This window comes from Alexandromys fortis, unplaced genomic scaffold, assembly GCF_014885135.2.
Source record: "Alexandromys fortis isolate MF-2015 unplaced genomic scaffold, M_Fortis_MF-2015_v1.1 scaffold_376, whole genome shotgun sequence".
Lineage (NCBI taxonomy): Eukaryota > Metazoa > Chordata > Mammalia > Rodentia > Cricetidae > Alexandromys > Alexandromys fortis.
The window spans coordinates 308218-328429 of record NW_026068259.1 but is presented as its reverse complement, the minus strand read 5'-3'; the positions used below and the strand labels follow the sequence as shown (position 1 = coordinate 328429).

The following is a 20212-nucleotide window of genomic DNA, read 5'->3' as shown; positions in this document are numbered from 1 at the left end:
AAGGCCGAGTGTATCTCGGACTCAGCCCTGGGGCCCGAGTCATGAACTAAGAAAATGACACCCGGGAGCGTGCTGTGTTAGCTAGCAGGCTACGCGCTTGAGTCGGGGGCAAAATAGCCCGATGTTGGACGCCAAAATGTAACGGCGTAAGCGAATGCAGACAGATTGTCAAAATATAGACAGCTTTAATGGAGGAATAGACTTACAGAACCACCGTTCCCGCAGAGACCAGGAAAGCAGAAGCCAGCGCTGGGAGCACGCTCACCAAATTTATAGGCAAACTTTAGCCTGAGGCGAACACGCCCCCTAAGGGGTGGGACTTATCCCTACAGAAAGAACCATAAACTGAGATTACCCTAGCACCACCCTAAAACAGAGCAAAGGAAATGCCTAACATTCCAGCCCTGTAGATAGGATCACCTGCCAGCACACACTCACCAGAATACCCCTAGACAAATGCCAGCCAATCAGGGGTCCTGAACCCCTGAAACCCCTCACCCCCACCTTTACTACTAAAAACCCAATTCTAAGTGAGGCTCTCCATTTATTCCAATACGTTGGACATGCAGGAAGACTGAGTTTGCAAAATTGCATAAAATAAAGGCTCTTTGATTTTACATACGGGACTCAATCTCCTTATTGGCTTTTTGCTCGTGGATTTGGGCATAACACCAACCACAGTTCTTTCTCCCACTTTTCCTCCCTCTCTCTTGCTCCCTCCCAAGCCCATGTCCCATTCACTCCTCCCAATAGATAAGAACTCCCATGGGGAATCAACAAAGTCTGATTGTTAAATTGGGGCAGGACCAAGCCCCTCCCCTTGGCATTAAGGCTGAGCATGGCATCTCATCATAGGAAATGGGCTCCAACAAGCTAGCTCATGCACCAGGTGAAGATCCTGGTCCTACTGCCAGGGACCCTCAGATAGTCCAAGCTTCGCCACTGTCTCCCACATATGGAGGGCCTTGCTCAGTCCCATGGAGGTTCCACAACTGTTGGTCTAAGTTGATGAGTTTTCATGAGCTTGGTTCAGCTGTCTCAGTAGATTTCTCCATCATGATCTTGACCTCCCTTGTTCATATGATCCCTCCTCCTTCTATTCAGCTGCATTCCCAGAGTTTGAGCTGGTGCGTGGTTGTAGATCTCTTCATTTGTTCTGTCAGTTACTGGATGAAGGCTCTAGGATGACAGGGCATTCACCAATCTGATTACAGGGGAAGGTCAGTTCTGTACCCTCTCCACTATTGCTAGGAGTCTTAACTACAGTCATTGTGGATTCCTGGGAATTTCCCTAGTGGCTGTCTCTATCAAGGTATCTGTTTTATTGCTCTTCCACTGTCCTCCCTCCCATCATCCCATTCCCTCATGTTCTCATCCACCTTCCCCTCCCTTTACCAACTAACCCTCCTAGCCCCCAGTTTACCCAGGAGATCTTATCTGATTCCCCTTCCCAGGGCGATCCGTGTGTCCTCCTTGTTTTCCCCTTCTCTGGAGTAATACTGGAGGATCAGGAACATCGGTTAAGTAAGGCTCACTCCAACTCATCTGGGGGAGCATCAGCAGCCACAACACCATTAGGACCAGCATTCCTCTGTTCCACACACTGGACCACGTGCCCAGATAGCCGTAGAACTTCGTTTTCTTCCTGTGAAAAAATACAAACATGCCCTTGACTCCATATTAAAAGAGGACCAGGGAACTTCGATAATCCAGCACAAGGATTCTTCCATTTCACCTGAGCAAAAGTTGCTTGAGTACAATTCATGATAAAATCTATCTGTGACAGACTGTTCCTGAGCATCCACATTCAAAATACTTAAATTTAAAGGGGGCATAGTTTAATGTATTACGTGGTGACTGAGGCTAGAACTGCCCCCTTTTCTAATTTTAAGTTGTATCTTGAGACTGCCATGGAGAAGTAAGGTGGCCATGGTTTCGCTCCATCTCTCTAATCTCTCAGCATTTTCCCCAATATCTGACTCCAGGCTTATATTATTAAGACCTATTAGAACTCATGCTACACCAAATCTGTGAATTGTAGTCAGGTTATCCTTTGCTTTACATCTAATATCCATTTGTGAGTGAGTACATTCTGTTTGTCTTTCTGAGTATGAGTTGCCTTACTCAGGGTGCTTTTTTCTAGTTTCACATATTTGCCTGCAAATTTCATGATGTCATTGTTTTTTACAGCTGAATAATACTCCATTGTGTAAAGGTACCACATTTTCTTTATCCTTTCTTCAGCTGAGTGGCATCTAGGTTGTTTCCAGGTTCAGGCTGTTAGAACATTGTTGAGTGTTGGGGGCTGTGGACCCTCAGACCCTGAATTTCCTGTAAACAGCTTGTTATGCTTGCAGCTGCTCTAAGCAAAACAACTTGTTTTCCTGTGTTTGCAGCTGCACTGAGCATGAGACTCTCCAGAGTTCCTGATGGCAGGGGAGTGGTTTCTGGTGGGTTGTCTGGGGCATGGCTATCAGTTAAGGATCCCTATATAAGCTGCCCTGGAACACAATATAGGGCATTCTTGGTTCAAGGAGGACCTGTGTCCCTATGTCTCTGTCTGTGTATGTATATGTTTCAATCTCCAGCCCCTTGGCCAGCTTGCAAATGGTCCCATAGTACAGACACTACAGGACCATAGTACACATAGTACTACAAACCATACCGTAGCATGTAGCACGTAGAACAGGGCGTAGCATTACAGTTGAGCAAGTGTCCTTGTTGTATGACTGAGTATCCTTTGGGTATTTGACCAAAAGTGGTATTGCTGGGTCTTGAGGTAGACTGATGCCCAATTTTCTGAGAAACCACTATACTGATTTCCAAAGTGGCTGTACAAGTTTGCGCTCCCACCAGCAGTGAAGGAGTGTTCCTCTTACTCCACATCCTCTCCAACATAAGTCATCCGTGTTTTTTGTCTTAGTCATTCTGGGTTTTTTGTTTGTTTGTTTGTTTTTCAATAAAGGGTTTCTCTGTAGCTTTGGAGCCTGTTCTGGAACTAGCTCTTGTAGACCAGGCTAGCCTTGACCTCACAGAGATGTGCCTGCCTCTGCCTCCCAAGTGCTGGGATTAAAGGTGTATGCCACCACCACCTGGCCAGTCTTAGTCATTCTGACAGGTATAAGATGGTATCTCAGAGTTGTATTGATTTGCATTTCCCTGAGACTAAGGATGTTGAGCAATTTCCTTAAATGTCTTTAATGTTTAGCTTTGTACCCCACTTTTAACTGGATTATTTGGTATTTTGATGTCTAGTTTCTTGAGTTTTTTATATATTTTGAAGATCAGCCCTCTGTCAGATGTGGAATTTGTGAAACTCTTTTCCCATTCTGAAGGCTGTCATTTTGTCTTATGTCCTTTGCTAGTGTCCTTTGCCTTACAGAAGCTTCTTGCTCTCAGGGTCTGTGTTACTGCTTTTATATTTAGGAAGTGGTCTTCATTGCCAATAAGTTCAAGGTTACTTCCCATTTTCTCTTCTATCAGGTTCAGTGTAACTGGATTTATGTTGAGTTCTTGATCCACTTGGACTTGAGATTTGTACATGGTAATAGATATGGATCTATTTGCATTATTCTACATGTTGACATCCAGTTATGCCAGCAACGTTTGTTGAAGGTGCTTTGTTTTTTCCATTGTATAATTTTGGCTTCTTTGTCAAAAATCAGATGTTCATAAGTGTATGGATTAATATCAGAATCTTCCATTAGTCCACATGTCTGTTCTCTCTCTCTCTCTCTCTCTCTCTCTCTCTCTCTCTCTCTCTCTTTCTCTCTCTCTCTCTTTTGCCAATACCAAGCTGTTTTTATTACTATATGTTTATAGTAGAGTTTGAAATCAGGAATGGTGATGCCTCAAGAAGTTCTTTTATTGTACAAGATTGTTTTAGCTATTCTGTATTTCTTTTGATTTTCCATATGAAGTTGAGGATTGTTCTTTCAAGGTCTGTGAAATGTTGAAATTTGATTGGGATTGCATTGAAGTTATAGATTGTTTTTGATAAGACTGACATTTTTACTATGTTGATCCTACCTATCCAGGAGCATGGTAGATCTTTCCATTTTCTGGTATCTTCTTCAATTTCTTTCTTTAGTGACTTAAAGTTCTTGTCATTCAGGTCTTTCACTTATTTGATTAGCATTACCCCAAGATATTTTGCTATTTGTGGTTATTTTAAGGGTGTTGTTTCTCTGATTTCTTTCTCAGTCCATTTATCATTTGTATATAGAAAAGCTATTGATTTATTTTGAGTTAATCTTGTATCCTGTCACATTACTGAATTGCTATATGAATTCCTACAGTCAGTAGCCTTTTAGTTACCAGTCCACTTGGATGTGGCCTCTTATACTATATATGCCAATGTAAAGTGCAGGTCGTGCCTCTGGACAATAAAAAGAAATCCCACACTAGCTCAGAATTGAGTATGATAAAGGGTTATTTATTTAGGGATAGACTCATAGATTACAGTCCTCTGCACGAACAGGTAACAGGAACCAAATCATACCTCCGGAGGAGAGGACAGACCCACGCTTTACATCAGCATATATAGTATAAGAGGCCATGCCTAAGTAGGTGGGTAACTTAAAGACTACTGGCTGTAGGAATGCATGAATGTATTTATCAGCTTAGGAGTTCCATAGTAGAATTCTTGGAGTCACTTAGATATACTATCATTCCATCTGCAACTAGCAATAGTTTGACTCTTCCTTTCCAATTGGTATCCTGTATGCAGAGGCCGCTCGTTCATTCCCAGGCATCCAGATTTGAAATAGTCACACAGAAACTGTATTAATTAAATCTAGCTTCTTATTGGCTAGCTCTTACATCTTAAATTAACACATTTCCATTATTTTCTATTTTACCATGAGGCTTTGTTTTGTTCCTGATTTTAGTGGAATTGCTTTGAGTTTCTCTCCATTTAATTTGATATTGGCTGTTGGATTGCTGTTAATTGTTTTCATTATGTTTAGGTATGTTCCTTGTAGCCCTGATCTCTTCAAGAGCTTTATCATGAAGGGCTGTTGGATTTTGTTGAAGGGTTTTTCAGCATCTAATGAGATGATCATGTAGTTTTTTTTCTTTTAGTTTGTTTATATGGTGGATTGCATTGACAGATTTCCATATGTTGAACCATCCCTGTGTCTGTGGAATGAAATCTACTTGGTCATGGTAGATGATTTTTTTTTATTTTCTTGGATTCAGTTTACCAGAATTTTATTGAGTATTTTTGCATCAATGGTCATGTGGGAGATTGGTCTGTAGTTCTCTTTCTTGGTTGCATCTCTCTGATTTGGGTATCAGGGTAACTATAGCCTCTATAAAGAAGTTTGAAAATGTTCCTTCTGTTTCTATTGTGTGTCTTACCAATTTTCTAATCATGTTCCTTCCAACTCCCCAACTAGCAAGCCCAACACGCACTGCTCAGCAGCAGCCTTATCTAGGTCAGCCTTGCTAAGTGGGGTCCATATTACTGAGCTCAACCATAACATTACTCCCTGCCACCATGGTCCATTTGTTCATGGGGCCTTTGGGCTATAACAGAGACCAATACTAACATCAATATATGATCATACAAGTGGCCATTAGTCCTAATAAAAATATAAGATGAGGTACACTAGCCAAATTTCTACCCACTGTAAAAATGTCCCTTTATTATTGTCCTTCAGGGTTGTCCCCCAGAAAGCAGATGGAATGCTGCCACTGTCAGTTTCTGGGTGACACTTTAGGAGACAGAGCCTTCTGCAAGTAGCTCTTGATCTCCTCTTCCTCCATGAGCTGGAACTGTCTTCATTGGGAAGCCAAAGAAACTGGAGTCTGAAAGACAAGATAGCCATTGCAGAAGATGGAATGACTGGAATAAGGCTGAGCAGAGTTTACCAAGACTGTTAAGCTACTGCTTTCTTAAGTGGCTAGTCTCAAAATCATGAGAAACTTAATCCAGCTCCTGTTTCTGCCCTGTTCTCTTCTGTGGTAGCAGGCAGCACTGCTTCTAGTATTCTTTCCATGTACTGGAGTCCTTGAAGGGACAGCTTCTGAACTATTCAGTAAGCTTTAGAGATAGAAAGGAGCTGCATGGACAGAGGCTCCCCAGTGTGAGACTGGGGCACTCCCTAGCTGTGGTCAGGTATTTTCATGTGGGGATCTACCCTCTGCAGCTCAGGGCACTGAAGGAGGCTCCCTGTCTCCTTCCCCTTAACGAATAGCAATGTGGCACACGGCTTTAGTCTCAGCATTCAGGGGGCGAGACAGGGATAGGGGAAATTTTTTTCAATTCGGGATTTCTAGAGGAAATTTATGAAAATCCCCTAAAGGGGACCCATTCTGTCCCAGTAACCATTTTGGTAGGGATGGAAATGTGCTTCCTTCTACTATTACAAACAGTCCTCCCCAGAAGATAATTTCCCAAGAATCTCATCTTTGGGAAAGGGAAAAGGCTGTATCAGCAGAGGAGGCCTTGTCCCTGGGAAAGATGTTTCAGACAGTTCTACTTGTAACAAGCTCCCAGACCTTAGCACACCTGACTTCCTGATGGAAACACCACTCAGGCCAAAAACCTCAGCACATAGACAGTACCACCTGCCATAACAAAACAAAAGCCTAATCCACTGAAGTCTAGAGTTCTAGGAAAGTCTCTAAATGACTAACCTTATTTTTTTATTTTTTGGCTTCTGTAGTTCTGCTTCTGTCTGACTGTTCCTGTTAACTGAGGTATGTCAGACCAGGATATGTTTTTGTGCTTAAAAGCTCACCCTGATAAAGGCCTAGGCACTAGGATGCTGAACACCCAGTGGGGTCACTGGCCAGCTAATAAAAACGTTTTGTTGGCTTAAAGTTGTGTTTAAGCCTTTTATGGTGGACACCCCTCAACAGAGGCTCAGAAGAACACGCTGTAGGAAGACTGCAGCTGAGGCAACTGGGGGGTGATTAGTGGGTGGCACCATCCTTGACAGGGACTGTGTGGTGTGCATAGATGTTGCCCTCTATTTAAAACTAAAGTTCTTGTGGGGACCCAGAACAAGGACTTGGAGAGGGCCATTGGGTGTCTCTGCTTCTCCTCTTGAAGTGGACCCTGCCATTCATAGGGGAAACATTTTCTCCATGTTCACTAGAGACAATGAGACAGCTTCAGGTAAAAGATAACTCAATGCTGTCCCTGAGTGCAGTGGAGTGGGCTGAATCCAGCTCTGGTTATAAACCTGCGGAGCTGCCAACTAAAGAAAGAGAGGGAGTTTCTTACTTTCAGCATTTCCTCTATGGAGTCAGTGCTTTAGGGTAATATATGGATGTAGTGTGAGGGATCGGTAACTTGAGGTCCCTAAGGTTGGGATAAGTAGATCAGGGGTAAGATCATAACTCAAATCCTCCTCGAGGTCCGTAGTCAGGCTGTGCTTGCTGTAGAGCAAGGTGGAAATGGACCAACATCAGCCTTTTGTTTCTAATCCCTGAAGCAGCTGGAACCAGGGCTTGAGTGAGGCATGGCTGGATCCCTCCTGTGCTGCCATACCTGGCTGGTTTAGAGTTCCTGCATCCTTTTTCTTTTGCAAACTGGGTAGTTCTGGTTGGCCTGAAGCTCACTTTATGTACCATGCTGGTCTCAAACTCTCAGAGATTACCTCCTTCTGTCTCCCCAGTGCTGACATTAGTGGCCTGTACCATCACACAGGCTCATTTCCTTTTCCTGACAAGGGCTCATTTAGCCCAACTGGCCTCAACACACTGTTAGAAAATGGAACTGTTCCTTAACAGGACAGTAACTGATTACTTGATGTCCTTGTGCTGTGACCTGGAGGCTCTTAACTATGGCACCTGGCTCTTCTATGCTCTTTGTCACGTACACTATTGAAAAGAATCTATGTGACGCTTCCCACCAGCTTCCCAAAACTTACAAAAGCCCAATATGTTTCGAGCTATGGATTCCCAGCACAGACAGCTTCTTCACTCTGTGTCCCAGAGACAACTGCAGGAATGTGTGGCCCGAGCATTGCAATCTGGCCTTTAAAACCGACTGCTGTCCTTTAGGGGCAGGCCTGTGGTTTTTTTTTTAATTCATTTATTATGTATATAGTGTTCTGGGCACAGATCCTAATTATAGATCAGTGTGAGCCATTGTGTGGTTGCTGGGAATTGAACTCAGGACCTCCAGAATAGCACTCAGTTCTCTTAACCTCTGAACCATCTCTCCAGCCCTAGGCCTGTGTTTTAACAATGGAGTACCTTAGCAAAAATTCTCCATCCCTGGAGAGAATTGGCCCACACATCCTGCTCCTTGTCAAGATACAGTGAGCTGAAGTTCTACCCGTCTGTGATGGAGACTTGCACTCCTCCTGTTAGGTGCCCTCAGGAGGCATATTGTGAGCTCCTCTAGGTCCTTGACAATTCTGTAAACAGAGTAGCTGTTAAGAGGCTGTCAGGATTCTTGTGTAGAGAGCACTGTGTGCACAGTGCATGGAGGTCAGACTCTCAGGCTTCCCAGTGATTTATAAGGAGGGACATGTGCACAGTTCAAATCAAGTATGTTCCCAAACTGGTAAACTATTTTCTATGCATGCTTGCCTCACTTGTGCAGCACACCATGAATTTGAATAAAATCTATTTTTTTATATAAAATATATTTTTTCACTGTTCTTGAAGTATTTATATTTATCCTTAGGGATATTTCTTTAAACCATGTGACTTAAACGCTGTAGTTTAATCTCTAGTTATTTGCAGTTGTTCCCAGATCTTAGACCAAACTTTAGTGTGTATACTACTCTTTTATATCTGTGATGCAGAAGGAGACTTATCTTGGTGATTATTCCATGTGGTTTTAGGAAGAATGTGTGTATCTTGACTCATTTGAAGTACAGATCTAAAGTAAATGCAGGTAAATGATCACGTCTTTGATTTAAACTACACTCTATTTCATTATTCACTGATTGACAGGAATTCTGTTGGTTTTCTGACTATTTTACAGGAGTTCACTGCCATGATGGCTCTTTTCCTTAAGGCTAGATTTTCTCCCCTCTAGTAGTGAGGATCCAATCCAGTACTTGCTGGCAAGTACTCAACCACTAAGCCTTTCGCTCCAAGCCACACACTGTTTTCCCCATAATTATATTTGTGTGTTGTGTTTGGAGCCACCTTATTGGGGTCTGAATGGTGGACCTGAAGATGAGGGCCACCAAAATACTAGTTGTGGATTGGTTACATTGAGATGTCGTCTAGGGAAGTGAAGACCTGTCCACCCATGATTCAGAAATCTACATCTGGTATACTGTTTGAACTTCATGCAATTTTCTGTTGAGATATAAATTGGAAAGCTTGTTCTTCCTTAGGGTGTCTACTGCAGGGCAGCATTAATCTTTAGTAATCACTACATACAGGCCATCTAACTGTCTACAGTGGGTACTTGCTAAAAGCACTGGTCATTCTTTATACTTACTGTATTCTGATTTCGTATTATTCATGTAAAGTCCAAAAGTTTTCAGATCTTAAAATACAGATCAAGTGTCATAATTGCTATTACATTTGGACTTGAGTAAAGTACTTACAGGCAAGGGTTAACTGACATTTTTCCTGTTAACTCATTTTCCCTTTAACAAACTGGCACACGTGAGTAGTGCCTACCAGTGCAGCTCATTGATCCACTGCCCACTATTATTTGTTGGTGATGGAGGGGAGCAAGGATGATCTAGCTATGTCTGTGAACCCACCAACAGCCCTGCTCGATAAAACAGTACTTCAATGTAGCGAGCAGCGTGGTGTCACACCTGATGGAGATGTATAATCAACTCCTGAGATGGCTAAGGCTTGACCTATGCTATGATAACGCAATGATCATCAGCTGCTTGCATATGCGTGGGCCTATGGGCAGTGCCCACCTGGCAATCCGGGATTGGCAGCCCATGCCTACTTAAGGGCTGGGAGAGGTTTGCCAGAGGAGAGAGGGGAAGAGAGAGAGAGGGTGGAGGAAGGAGAGAGAGAGGAAGGAAGGGGGGGGAGAGAGAAAAAGTGAATAAAGTCCTGGAATAAACTGCAGTGAGAAGAGCTCCGGTGGTCGCGTCATTCCTTGCGGGACGAGGTGGACGCGACAATTGGTGGCCTCATAAGGGGAACCTCCAAACCTCTCTCCGTGGAGCCCAGAACTTGCTGCAGTCAGGGGTGCATCAAATAATCCTCAAGGTAAAGATTGGGGATCCGCGACAAAAAGTGGGTTTTCTGCTCTCGCCGTTAGAAGAAGGGAGAGTGGGGGTAATAGGGCTGCGACTATAGCGGACGGTTTAAAGAAAGTATAGCCACGATAAAAGTGGAGGGTTTAAAATGAAAATAAAAGGAAGAATGGGATTTTAGAATGGGTGCTTCAACATCACACCTGATTTTTCTAGCTCTTAACAAGCTGTTACAGAGCGCTTTGGAGAGGTTTTTGACTGAATGTGACACAATTGTTCCTTGGTTTGCTGTCTCTGGCAATCTTAATGTGTCATCCTGGGATAAGCCTGGTAGAGATCTGGATTTTGCCATTGAACAAGGTACGCTAAGGAAGGGAGTTATATTCATGTGGTTTGAGTTACTGAGACCTCCGGAGTTTGCAGTGGAGTGTGAGCAGCTGCAGCTCCAAGACCAAGGAGCTCCAAGCAGCTCCAGGCAGCGAGCGCTGAGGGTCTGTGATGCCTGCAGACCCAGGAACCTGCCTCAAGGACCGACAAGGCAAGAAAGCTAGGCCACTCCCAGCATGGATGCCTCAGGGCGTAGAAGCAAGCAGCACAACTGCCTGAACCTCTGTCCTAGCCCAGGGCAACCGGCTGGACCGGGGTCGGGCCGGCCGCTCTGCTTCCCTTGGAGGCTCACACAGTTGACTCCTGTGAATAGTCAATGCTGGTGCTCACACTCCACTGCAAACTCCGGAGGTCTCAGTAACTCAAACCACATGAATACTAGAAATGGGTTAACCAAAGATATAAAGCTAATAAGAAGCTAGAGCTACAGGCCAAGCAGTGATTTAATTAATACGGTTTCTGTGTGATTATTTTGGGAGTCTGGGTGGCCGGGAAATGAATAATCTCCTGTAAGTCATAGCCTTTTTTATTTTAAGACAAAAAAGAGGGAAATGTTGTAGTATGTTTTAATAAAGACTGTAACTATGTGAATTATCATTGTTCAACCAAAAGTGGAGGAATTATATAAACAGCTTGGCTCTGGCTAACAATAACCACCACGACCTAGTTAATATTAAGTCTATAAATCCTTAGGAGGCAGGCAGGACCAGGTTACCATTTTCAAGAGAAAAATAGTAATGCCACGCTCAGAAACACTTGAGTTGTTCCTCCTTTTCTTCCACTGTTTCTATCCATACTACCAGTGCCCTGAACCAAGAGAAAAAGAGAGAGAGTAGTGTGTGTCCATGAACACTGTCTTACTTAGGGCTCAGCATGGAGCCACATATTCTCTGACACCCCCAAACAGCCATCCTGCCCAGCTCCTATAGTCACCCATGAAGCTCCCAGCTCAGTCTCAGCTTGAGTTCTCCAGTCACCAAGCACGGCAGGCATGCAATATCTTCAGCAATGGAGCCTTAGCATCTAGTTCTGGTGAGCAACTAACCGCACCGGCAATAGCATGTGCTGTGTGTTTAGGGGTGTTCTCCAGGGGTAACAACTCCAAGAAAGGCAGCCCACCTGTGGCACTGCATTTTCACCAACATATCTTCTGGAAACATTTTCCATGCATACAGGGTACCTTCATTTAAACTCTTCAACCATTGTTTTAACATTTGAACAAACAGGTTCCTGAGGAATTTTTTTTTCTACTTACATATATGCACATCACTTGTGTGAGGTTATGGTTATGTGAATGAGTGCAGGTGTCTATGGAGGCCAGAAGAAGGTGATAAGCCAATTGACTTAAGTGCTGGGAACCAAACTAGGGTCCTTAGCAAAAGTAATAGGTGCTCCTGACTGCTAAATTATTTCTCTAGTGTTGAGGATTCTTCTCATTCGTTGCATTACCTGTGAGTTTGAGTAAGAATGGCCACCATACATTCAAATGCTTAGGAATCAGAGTGTGGCTTGAGGATTAGAATGATAAGGTCTGGTCTTGTTGGAGTATGTCATTGGGGTAGGCTTTAAGGTTTTAAAAGCGGACAACAGGCCTGCTGCCTGTGGATCAAGATGCAGAACTCTCAGCTACTTCTTCAGCATGTCTGCCTGAATGCTGCCCTGCCTCTGGTCGTGAAAATGGACTAAATCTCTGAAAGTGTAAAGCCATCTCCAATTAAATGGTTTCTTTCATAGTGTTGTTATGGTCAGTCATGGAGTCTCTTCACAGCAACAGAACAAAGATGTGTTTTACCAAAAGTTCCAAGAATTTCTCATGTGCCTGCCCTGTGCACATGCCCTTCTGCCCGTCACCGCTTCAGCTTACATGGGTGCTTTCCTAACTTTGTGGAACACTTACAGGATAGCATTAACACAGGGGTGTCAGGATCACTGAAGGCCCATAAACCAACATCCCAAACAAGTGCCAGCTGGACTGGGCGTCAGGAGTTAAGAGGACAATAAATAAAATGTTAACAATATCCAAAAGCATGAAGATTCTGTTACCTTTACCAAGTGTTTCTATTACTCACTCATACCATTTCTTCACATGATCGATGCTGAGCTGAGGATACCGTTCAATTGTTAGCCTGCTAATCATGAGTGAGGTCACAAGTTCCAGCCCCAGCACAAAATGAAACCTACCTCAAGAAAAAATACGTTGGTACCATGTCATATATAGGTTAGTACTACCTCAGTTAGGCCTGTTCCACCCAGTCATTCTCCATCCCCACCCAGGTGCTGCCACAAGTCTGCTGTGTATCTTCTCACCAGGCTTAGTAGGAAAGAGCTGGTTCTTGTCCTAACTGGCCAAGAGCTCAGACATGCTCCCATCTGCAACCCGACAGCTCCCTGGGTTCAACGGTCTCAGGAATCAAGCTGCACCACACTGTTGTTGCTTCATCTGGTGCCTCCAGCTACCAACAGTGCTGGGCTAACAATCACACACACCTTCTAAGGACATAACTGCCATGTCAGCTCTACTTTCCCATCAAACATTTGCTCAAACTTAAAGCCTCCAGCGGCAGAACGCATGTTATCAGTCTCCTGTATGAGGCTGCTACTCAGGCCTCCGTCTCCATGCTCTGTTAAGAGCTTTTCATTTCTAGTAAGTTCAGACCTTAGGGGTAATTTCTCTCACTGTGACTCCATTCTACCTCCTCGTTTCATTCTTTTCCACGGGTTCCAGGTTTGGGATCTTAGGAAGAATTGGGTTGTTTTGGGAAGTACAGATGTAATCTGTAATCCCTCATCTCTTCCATCTCATTTCTTTTCTCTACCTTTCCTGTCAATGTGAGGCTAACCCAGGTGAGTACCTGATGTCTTTCCTTGCTGTAATAGTTGCATGTGTGGATAAGCTAAACTGCTAAACTGCCACTTCAGCCTATTACATGTTCCAGTGCCTGCAACAAGGAGCATGATTCTGACGGCAGGGACTGTAAGATTCTCTAGCCTTGGATGCAGCACCTTCAGAAGGCACCCCTCCAGTGCTGTGAACACTAACGTCAGAGACAAGGCAAATGTTCCCGCTGTGCACAGGTCCAGGCACTCTTAGCTTCATTCCTGTGGCTGGAATAAAATACCTTGACCAAAGCAATTTAGGGGAGAGAGGGTTTATTTTAGTTCATGGTTCCAGGTTACAATCCATTACTGTGGGCCAATCACAGTGGCAGAAGTTGACACAGGTCATACTGTATCCACAGTCCCAAGGCAGACAGCAAGGAACACCTGTGCTATGCTCCTCTGTCCTTTCTGTTCTCCCTCACAGCTGGGCCCAAAAGCTAACCAAACCCAGACAATTCAGCACTGAGATTCTTTCCCAGGTGGCTCCAGAGTGTATCAAGTTGACAACTGAAGTGAACCAAAATCCCACCCAACACAGAAACACATCACTTTAAGCCAGTCTCCCCTCCTTCTCGATGGTTCACACTGACACAAATACAACCCAACTTTAGAAGTCCCTAGAGAGTGAACTTTGTCCCAGACAGGGCACCAAAGACAGGGACAAAGAATGATTCTAACCAAGTGTGCTAGAGGAATCACCGAGTTTAACTGGGGGTATTTACAAGGCCCCAGGCAGTCACTGTAAAGGAAATGTTCGTCTCCCAGCAACCATTAAGCTCCCACAATCCTCACACTTACAGAACTGCTCACCATCCATCACTGTAAGTTTCTGAAAGAACTGTGACCTTGAAAACTTCACAGCTTTTATTTTTGCTTGGAAAACTATTTCCAATACAAGTCACTCATGGAATGTGAGGGAGCAATGATATCTAAAGGCTTTCACACACCTTCCACTCACATTTTCTCTATCATGAGTTCATTTATGCTGCTGAAAGGACGTGTGAACATGTGACCTTTCACCACTATGAGTTTTCATGATTTTAAGGCAAATGGGGAAAATGAAAGACTAAACATATCCTGTACATTCATAGGGCATTTGCCCAGCAGGAATTAACTTACTTCTCTGAAAGAAGTGTGACAAGTGACACCACATTAGTAACAAATAAAAACTTTGTTCAAAGTGAATTCCTTCATGGAGCCGAAGGACACCGTGACCCCTGAAAAGCTATGCCACAGTTTACATACAAAAGGCTTATCCCTGTCTTTAGTTCCCACAAGGGTTTTATGTCAGTGGGGGAAACGCTTACATTCAAAGTTTGTTGCCAGTATCTGTTCTTTCATTCATTTGAAGGAAATGGAGATAAAGGAAGTAGATATTGCTGACATTCATACGGGTTTTCCATTCCATGAACGGACTGATGCCTCTTAAAGGAACTGTGCCGGCTGAAGGATCTGCCACACTGAACACACTGGTACGGTTTCTCTCCAGTATGTCTTCTTTCATGTGACCGAAGGTAAGAGCGATGTGTGAAGGTTTTCCCACATTCTTTGCATTCATAGGGTTTCTCTCCAGTGTGGCTTCTTTCATGAAATCGAAGATAATTATAACTCGAAAAGGCTTTGTTACAATGTTTACATTCATAGGGTTTTTCTCCAGTGTGCGTTCTCTCATGCAACCGAAGCGAAGATTGACATCTAAAAGCTTTCCCACACAGCTTACACTCAAAGGGCTTTTCACCTGTGTGGGTTCTTTCATGCACTTGAAGTAAAGAGGGGTAAATGAAGGACTTACCACACTCTTTACACTCATACAACGTTTCTCCACCATGAGTTATTTTATGTCTATGATAGGAAGCCTGACACCTGAAGGCTTTCCCACACTCTTGGCATTCATAGGGTTTTTCTCCTGTATGAATTTTTTCATGTAACTTCAGAGAAGTAAGCCATCTAAAAGCTTTCCCACATTCTTTACACTCATAGGGTTTTTCTCCAGTATGAATTCTTTTATGTAACTTAAGGGTCCTGTGACTTCTAAAGAATTTACCACATTGCTTACATTCATAGGGCTTTTCTCCAGTATGAATTCTTTCATGTAATTTGAGGGCCCTGGTATATCTAAAGGTTTTACCACATTGTTTACACTCACAGGGTCTTTCCTCAGTATGAATTCTTTCATGTAATTGAAGGGCACTGAGATACGTGAAGGCTCTACCACACTGTTTACATTCATAGGGTTTTTCTCCGGTATGAATTCTTTCATGCAAATGAAGGGCACTAAGACCTCTAAAAGCTTTCCCACAGTCTTTACACTCATAGGGTTTTTCTCCAGTGTGAATTCTTTCATGTAATTGGAGGGCACTGGGATACCTAAAGGCTTTACCACATTCTTGACACACATAGAGTTTTTTTCCAGTATGATTTTTTTCTTGTTTTTGAAGGGAACTGGAAGTTTTATCACAATGATTACCTTCATAATCATTTTCGTCAGTCTGGCTTCCTCCAGCTTCCTTGTAGTCATAGTTGTGATGGCCATTATAAGTTAGATGATATAGTCCAAAGGTCTTTAAACACACCTCACACACAGAAGGCCCACTCGAAGTCTGAGTTTCCGTGCATCCTTCAATACTTGTAAGAAAATTGGAGTCCTGTGGCTTCTGTTCACAGTCTTCATGTTCATACTGTGTATATTCAGAGTGAGATATGACATGCCTATTAAAAGATAAATGACATGTGAAAATTTCTCCACCCACATTGCTGCTCATATTGAGACTAGTATATGGATAAGGTTGTCCCACCCTGACCACTTTCTTCAGTATCACAGAGTACCTGTAAATGTAACTAGTGTGCAAAATGGCAAGCACATTAGTCACAGTTGATTTATCACTGCTTGCTTAATAAATCTTCTTGCCTGGACAACCTGCTACAATCAAAATGTGCCTTCACATGAAGGGTCTAAAAATAAATGAACTACAATACAGTTCCCACAGGCCTAGGATCAAAATGTTAGCATTCGTTAACGCAGGGTCCCAGAACTGGTTCTAGATGAAAGACTACACAAAAAAATATTTTGGGTGAAAATTTTCTACTGACAAATTAATTTAAAGTCAGGCTTATTTATTTTGTTAACTTGTTAAATTTTCATGGCACAGCAGCAGAAGAAAAGGCTCAGTGGTTAAGAGAACTGGGTGTTCTTCTAGAGAACCCTGATTCAGTTCCCAGCACCAACATGGGGGGGTAACAATCCAATTCCAAAGGATCGGAGGCCCTCTTCTGGCTTCTGAGGGCACAGCATGCATGTAGTACACAGACACAAACACAAACAAAACACCCTTATACATAAAATAAAAATAAATAAATCTTGCCAGGCAGTGGTGGTACATGCCTTTAATTACTCAGGAGGGAGAAGCAGCTGGATCTCTGTGAGTTCAAGGCCAGCACAGGCTACAAAGTAAGCTCCAGCACAGCCAGGGCTATACAGAAAAACCCTATATCAAAAAACTAAAACACAAATAAATAAATACAAAAAATAATTCTTACAAACAAAATCTTTACAGCACACAAAATTTCTTCCAGGAACATTTGCTTGCACTTGTGCATGCAGATTACCTTAGATTTATTTCAGGATCTTCATTATGTTCTTCAATTTTCTGGTCTTCCCATTCGTATCCTAAAATATTGGCACAGTAATGTGTGATGAATTACTAGGATGTACATTGTCATTACACCTAATTCTTCACCACATTCTTCCCTCTCCACATCCGAATCACAGTGACCATCAATAACCAGAAACACTTGCTCTCTAGTTTACAGAGTGAAGGTAAGATGTTATCCTCACCTATGGCAGTGAAGTTCCTGCAGGTCTCCAGCATCACATCTCCATAGAGACTCTTCTGGGAAGGATCCAGCAAATCCCACTCTTCCTGGGTGAAGTGCACAGCCAGATCCTCAAAGCTCACCAGGTCCTAAAACATCCCATATTTGTATATAAAAGAGCTGTGAGAACGACATCTGTCCACATCCGACAGTAGGACAGCATAACTGTGTGGTCTTCACACACTCATTCCATGACGCACGAGTTCTAGCAAAACACTGAATGATGTTCAGGGACGGCAGACAGATCACTCTCCTCATTCCTGCACTCAAGAGATGAGCTGCTCCCCACCCCTTCCCTTTCTCCAGTTTATCTCTACTTCTTGTCCCAGGAACACCCTATCATCTGATACAGCAACATTAAATTAGGGCTCAGGAGGCTGTTTGTCCTTGGGATTCAGGCTCAGAGTTTAGCTTCTTCTGGCCTAAGGAAACAATATTCTAAGACCACACATGAACATAAATAAGGATAAATGACTCGGCATGAATGAGATATACAGCACGGAAATTCTGAACACTCCTATTTTCCTTCTGACAGTTTACTAACAACTTCTAAACTCTAGATCAGACACAGTCTCCCAAAAGTGACTATCGGCTGTATGAGGACAGCTTCTCTGCCTAGGCCCTCCAACGTTAAGCTTCTATATAGAAATCATGCCTGCTCCTGGTGGGTTGGAGTCTACCCACTGCTCAAACTATTCCAACTTCTCTTTTACTAGTCATACTCAGTCTTAATCCTTCACTTCTTTTTCAAAGTTCCAGCAAAGGACTTCTTTTCCTTAATACACCTGGTTGCCACACAAATTTAACCATGAATGCTGATCTGAGGTTCCCAAGAGCCCAAGAATGAATATGATGTGGGAGTGATTTCTTATTAATAAAGAAACTGCCTAGGCCCCTTGATAGGCCCACCCTTAGGTGGGTGGAGAAAACAGAAGAGAATTCTGGGAGAAAGAAGCTTAATGAAGGAGTCGCCATGATTCTCCCGCTCCAGACAGACGCAGGTTAAGATCCTCCCTGGTAAGCCAGCTCGTGGGCTACACAGAATATTAGAAATGGGTTAGAACAATATGTAAGAGCTAGCCAATAAGAAACTGGAACTAGCCGGGCCAGGCAGTGTTTGAAAGAATACAGTTTCCGTGTAATTATTTCTGGGCATAAGCTAGCCATGCGGGCGGCCGGGTGCGGGGGACGCAGCCCTACCGCTCTTATTTCAACATGAATACACCAACTGCTATACCTACTTTAGACAATCTTTATAGGAGGAAGGCTGCTTGTTCCTGCCAGCCACCCAGAACCAAAATAATCACGTAGAAACTGTATTAATTAAATCACTGCTTGGCCTATTAGCCCTAACTTCTTATTGGCTAACTCTTACATTTTAATTTAACCCATTTCCATTAATCTGTGCATCACCACGAGGTCGTGGTCATCTATCTTCAGCAGCGGATTCATGGCATCCCCCTGACTCTGCCTCCTTTTTCCCAGGATGTCATTTAGTTTTCCCCACCTACCTAAGTTCTACCCTATCAACAGGCCAAGGCAGTTTATTTGTGCATTAACGGTATTCAAGCATACAGAGGGAAATCCCACATCAAACCTCAAAGAAGCAAAATAAACTATTGTCCTTGTAATCATTTTCTGTCTCTTTGACAAGCCACACCCACTCCCTCCCCTATCTGCTGAGACAGGCTGATCTTCAGCTTCCATCCTGAGTTCTCTCTTTTCCTCTTGAAGAGGCAGCTTCCGTCTCTCCCTTCTCTATCCCTCCCTCCTTCTTTCTCTCTCCCTCCCCTTTTCCCCTCCTATTCATAACCACTAAATAAATATCCAATCTCACTCTGCATGGCATTCCTATCCTATCTCTGTCTCTTACCTGCCAATGCATGTCTCTCTGCCCTGGTATACTGCCTGGCCAAGGGACCAACTCCAGGGAAGGCTGATTAGCTTAAATAAAGCTAAGCTAAACAGATGGGATTCAGGAATAATTATCTCATTCATGAAATAATGCTCATTTTCTTCTCAAAAGCTCCTCTATGTCACAAAGCAACTGGAATTCCCTTTTCTTGGGTCTGCCTGCCTTTCTGAATATGTAAAATAAAACTTGCCCTTTTTTTGAACTCTTTGTTCCTTTTCTTTCAGACTCAAGCCAGAGTATAAAAGAATGCTTTTGCTGTTACTCTGGGCTGTTTCTATTGTTCTGTGAAGGCCCCATCCCTGCCATGTGGAGCTTGTCTACCCTGTGATTAACATCTGTGTTGGCTTAACTCAAATGGCACGAATTTTTCTCTTCATCACCTTCTCCATGAAGATTTTAAGATTTAAGCCTAACTGTACTGGGGTTTTTCTTTACACTCTTAATAAAAATTCCATCAAGCTTTCCTTTAGGTTCATTCTTAAGTTTTTCTATTAATGTAACTAAAAACCCTGTGAGGACTAAAGTTATGTTTCAGTTTAAATTGTTGTGCTTAAGAGAGTTATAAAACAATGCCCAGTGGTAGAAGGCAGAGACACGTAGAGCTCTGTGAGTTAAAGGCCAGCCAGGTCTTCAGAGTGAGTCCTAGCACAGCCATGCTGTAATGGTTTAAATAAAAAAAAAAATGCTGCAGGATCCCTGGATCCTTGACAGCTGCAGGGGCTGAAATTCTGCAGGTCCCCAAGTGGGGACAGGCACCAGGCCCCAGAGCAGCCAGTCCCAGGCAGGGACGGTGCACGAGACCACACTGCAGGACTCCAAAGGTGGCTGGTCCCCGGGGGCAGTCGTGAGATGACGGATAGACACGCCATGCAGAGTGAAATTGGATGGCTGCAGCAGGCTACAAGGAAAGACAAATGGGCACACCAAGAGACTACTCTGCAGGTCTCTGAAGGCGCCTGGTCCCAGGCAGGGAGACACATGGCAGCTGGCCAGAGACATGGATGGACACGCC

At 43.4% G+C, this 20212-nt stretch overlaps 1 protein-coding gene across 10 annotated transcripts in view; it reads right to left on the bottom strand.

Moving 5' to 3' along the window:
- LOC126494358 (zinc finger protein 14-like) overlaps positions 1-20212 on the bottom strand; it is a 239788-nt gene that overhangs the window by 46649 nt on the left and 172927 nt on the right. For 4 of the 10 annotated variants that reach the window (XM_050131654.1, XM_050131651.1, XM_050131650.1 and 1 more), the window contains exons 3-5: positions 17248-17374; positions 17019-17079; positions 13666-16121 (exon numbers count right to left, since the gene is read on the bottom strand). The exons of 5 other annotated variants lie outside the window; for them this stretch is intronic. In XM_050131654.1, coding sequence (XP_049987611.1) covers positions 14750-16121; positions 17019-17079; positions 17248-17374 — 1560 coding nt within the window. In that variant the 3' untranslated portion in view covers positions 13666-14749. Of the gene's footprint in view, positions 1-13665; positions 16122-17018; positions 17080-17247; positions 17375-20212 lie in introns of those variants that run through there. One more of the 10 variants, XM_050131660.1, reaches the window with a different exon arrangement.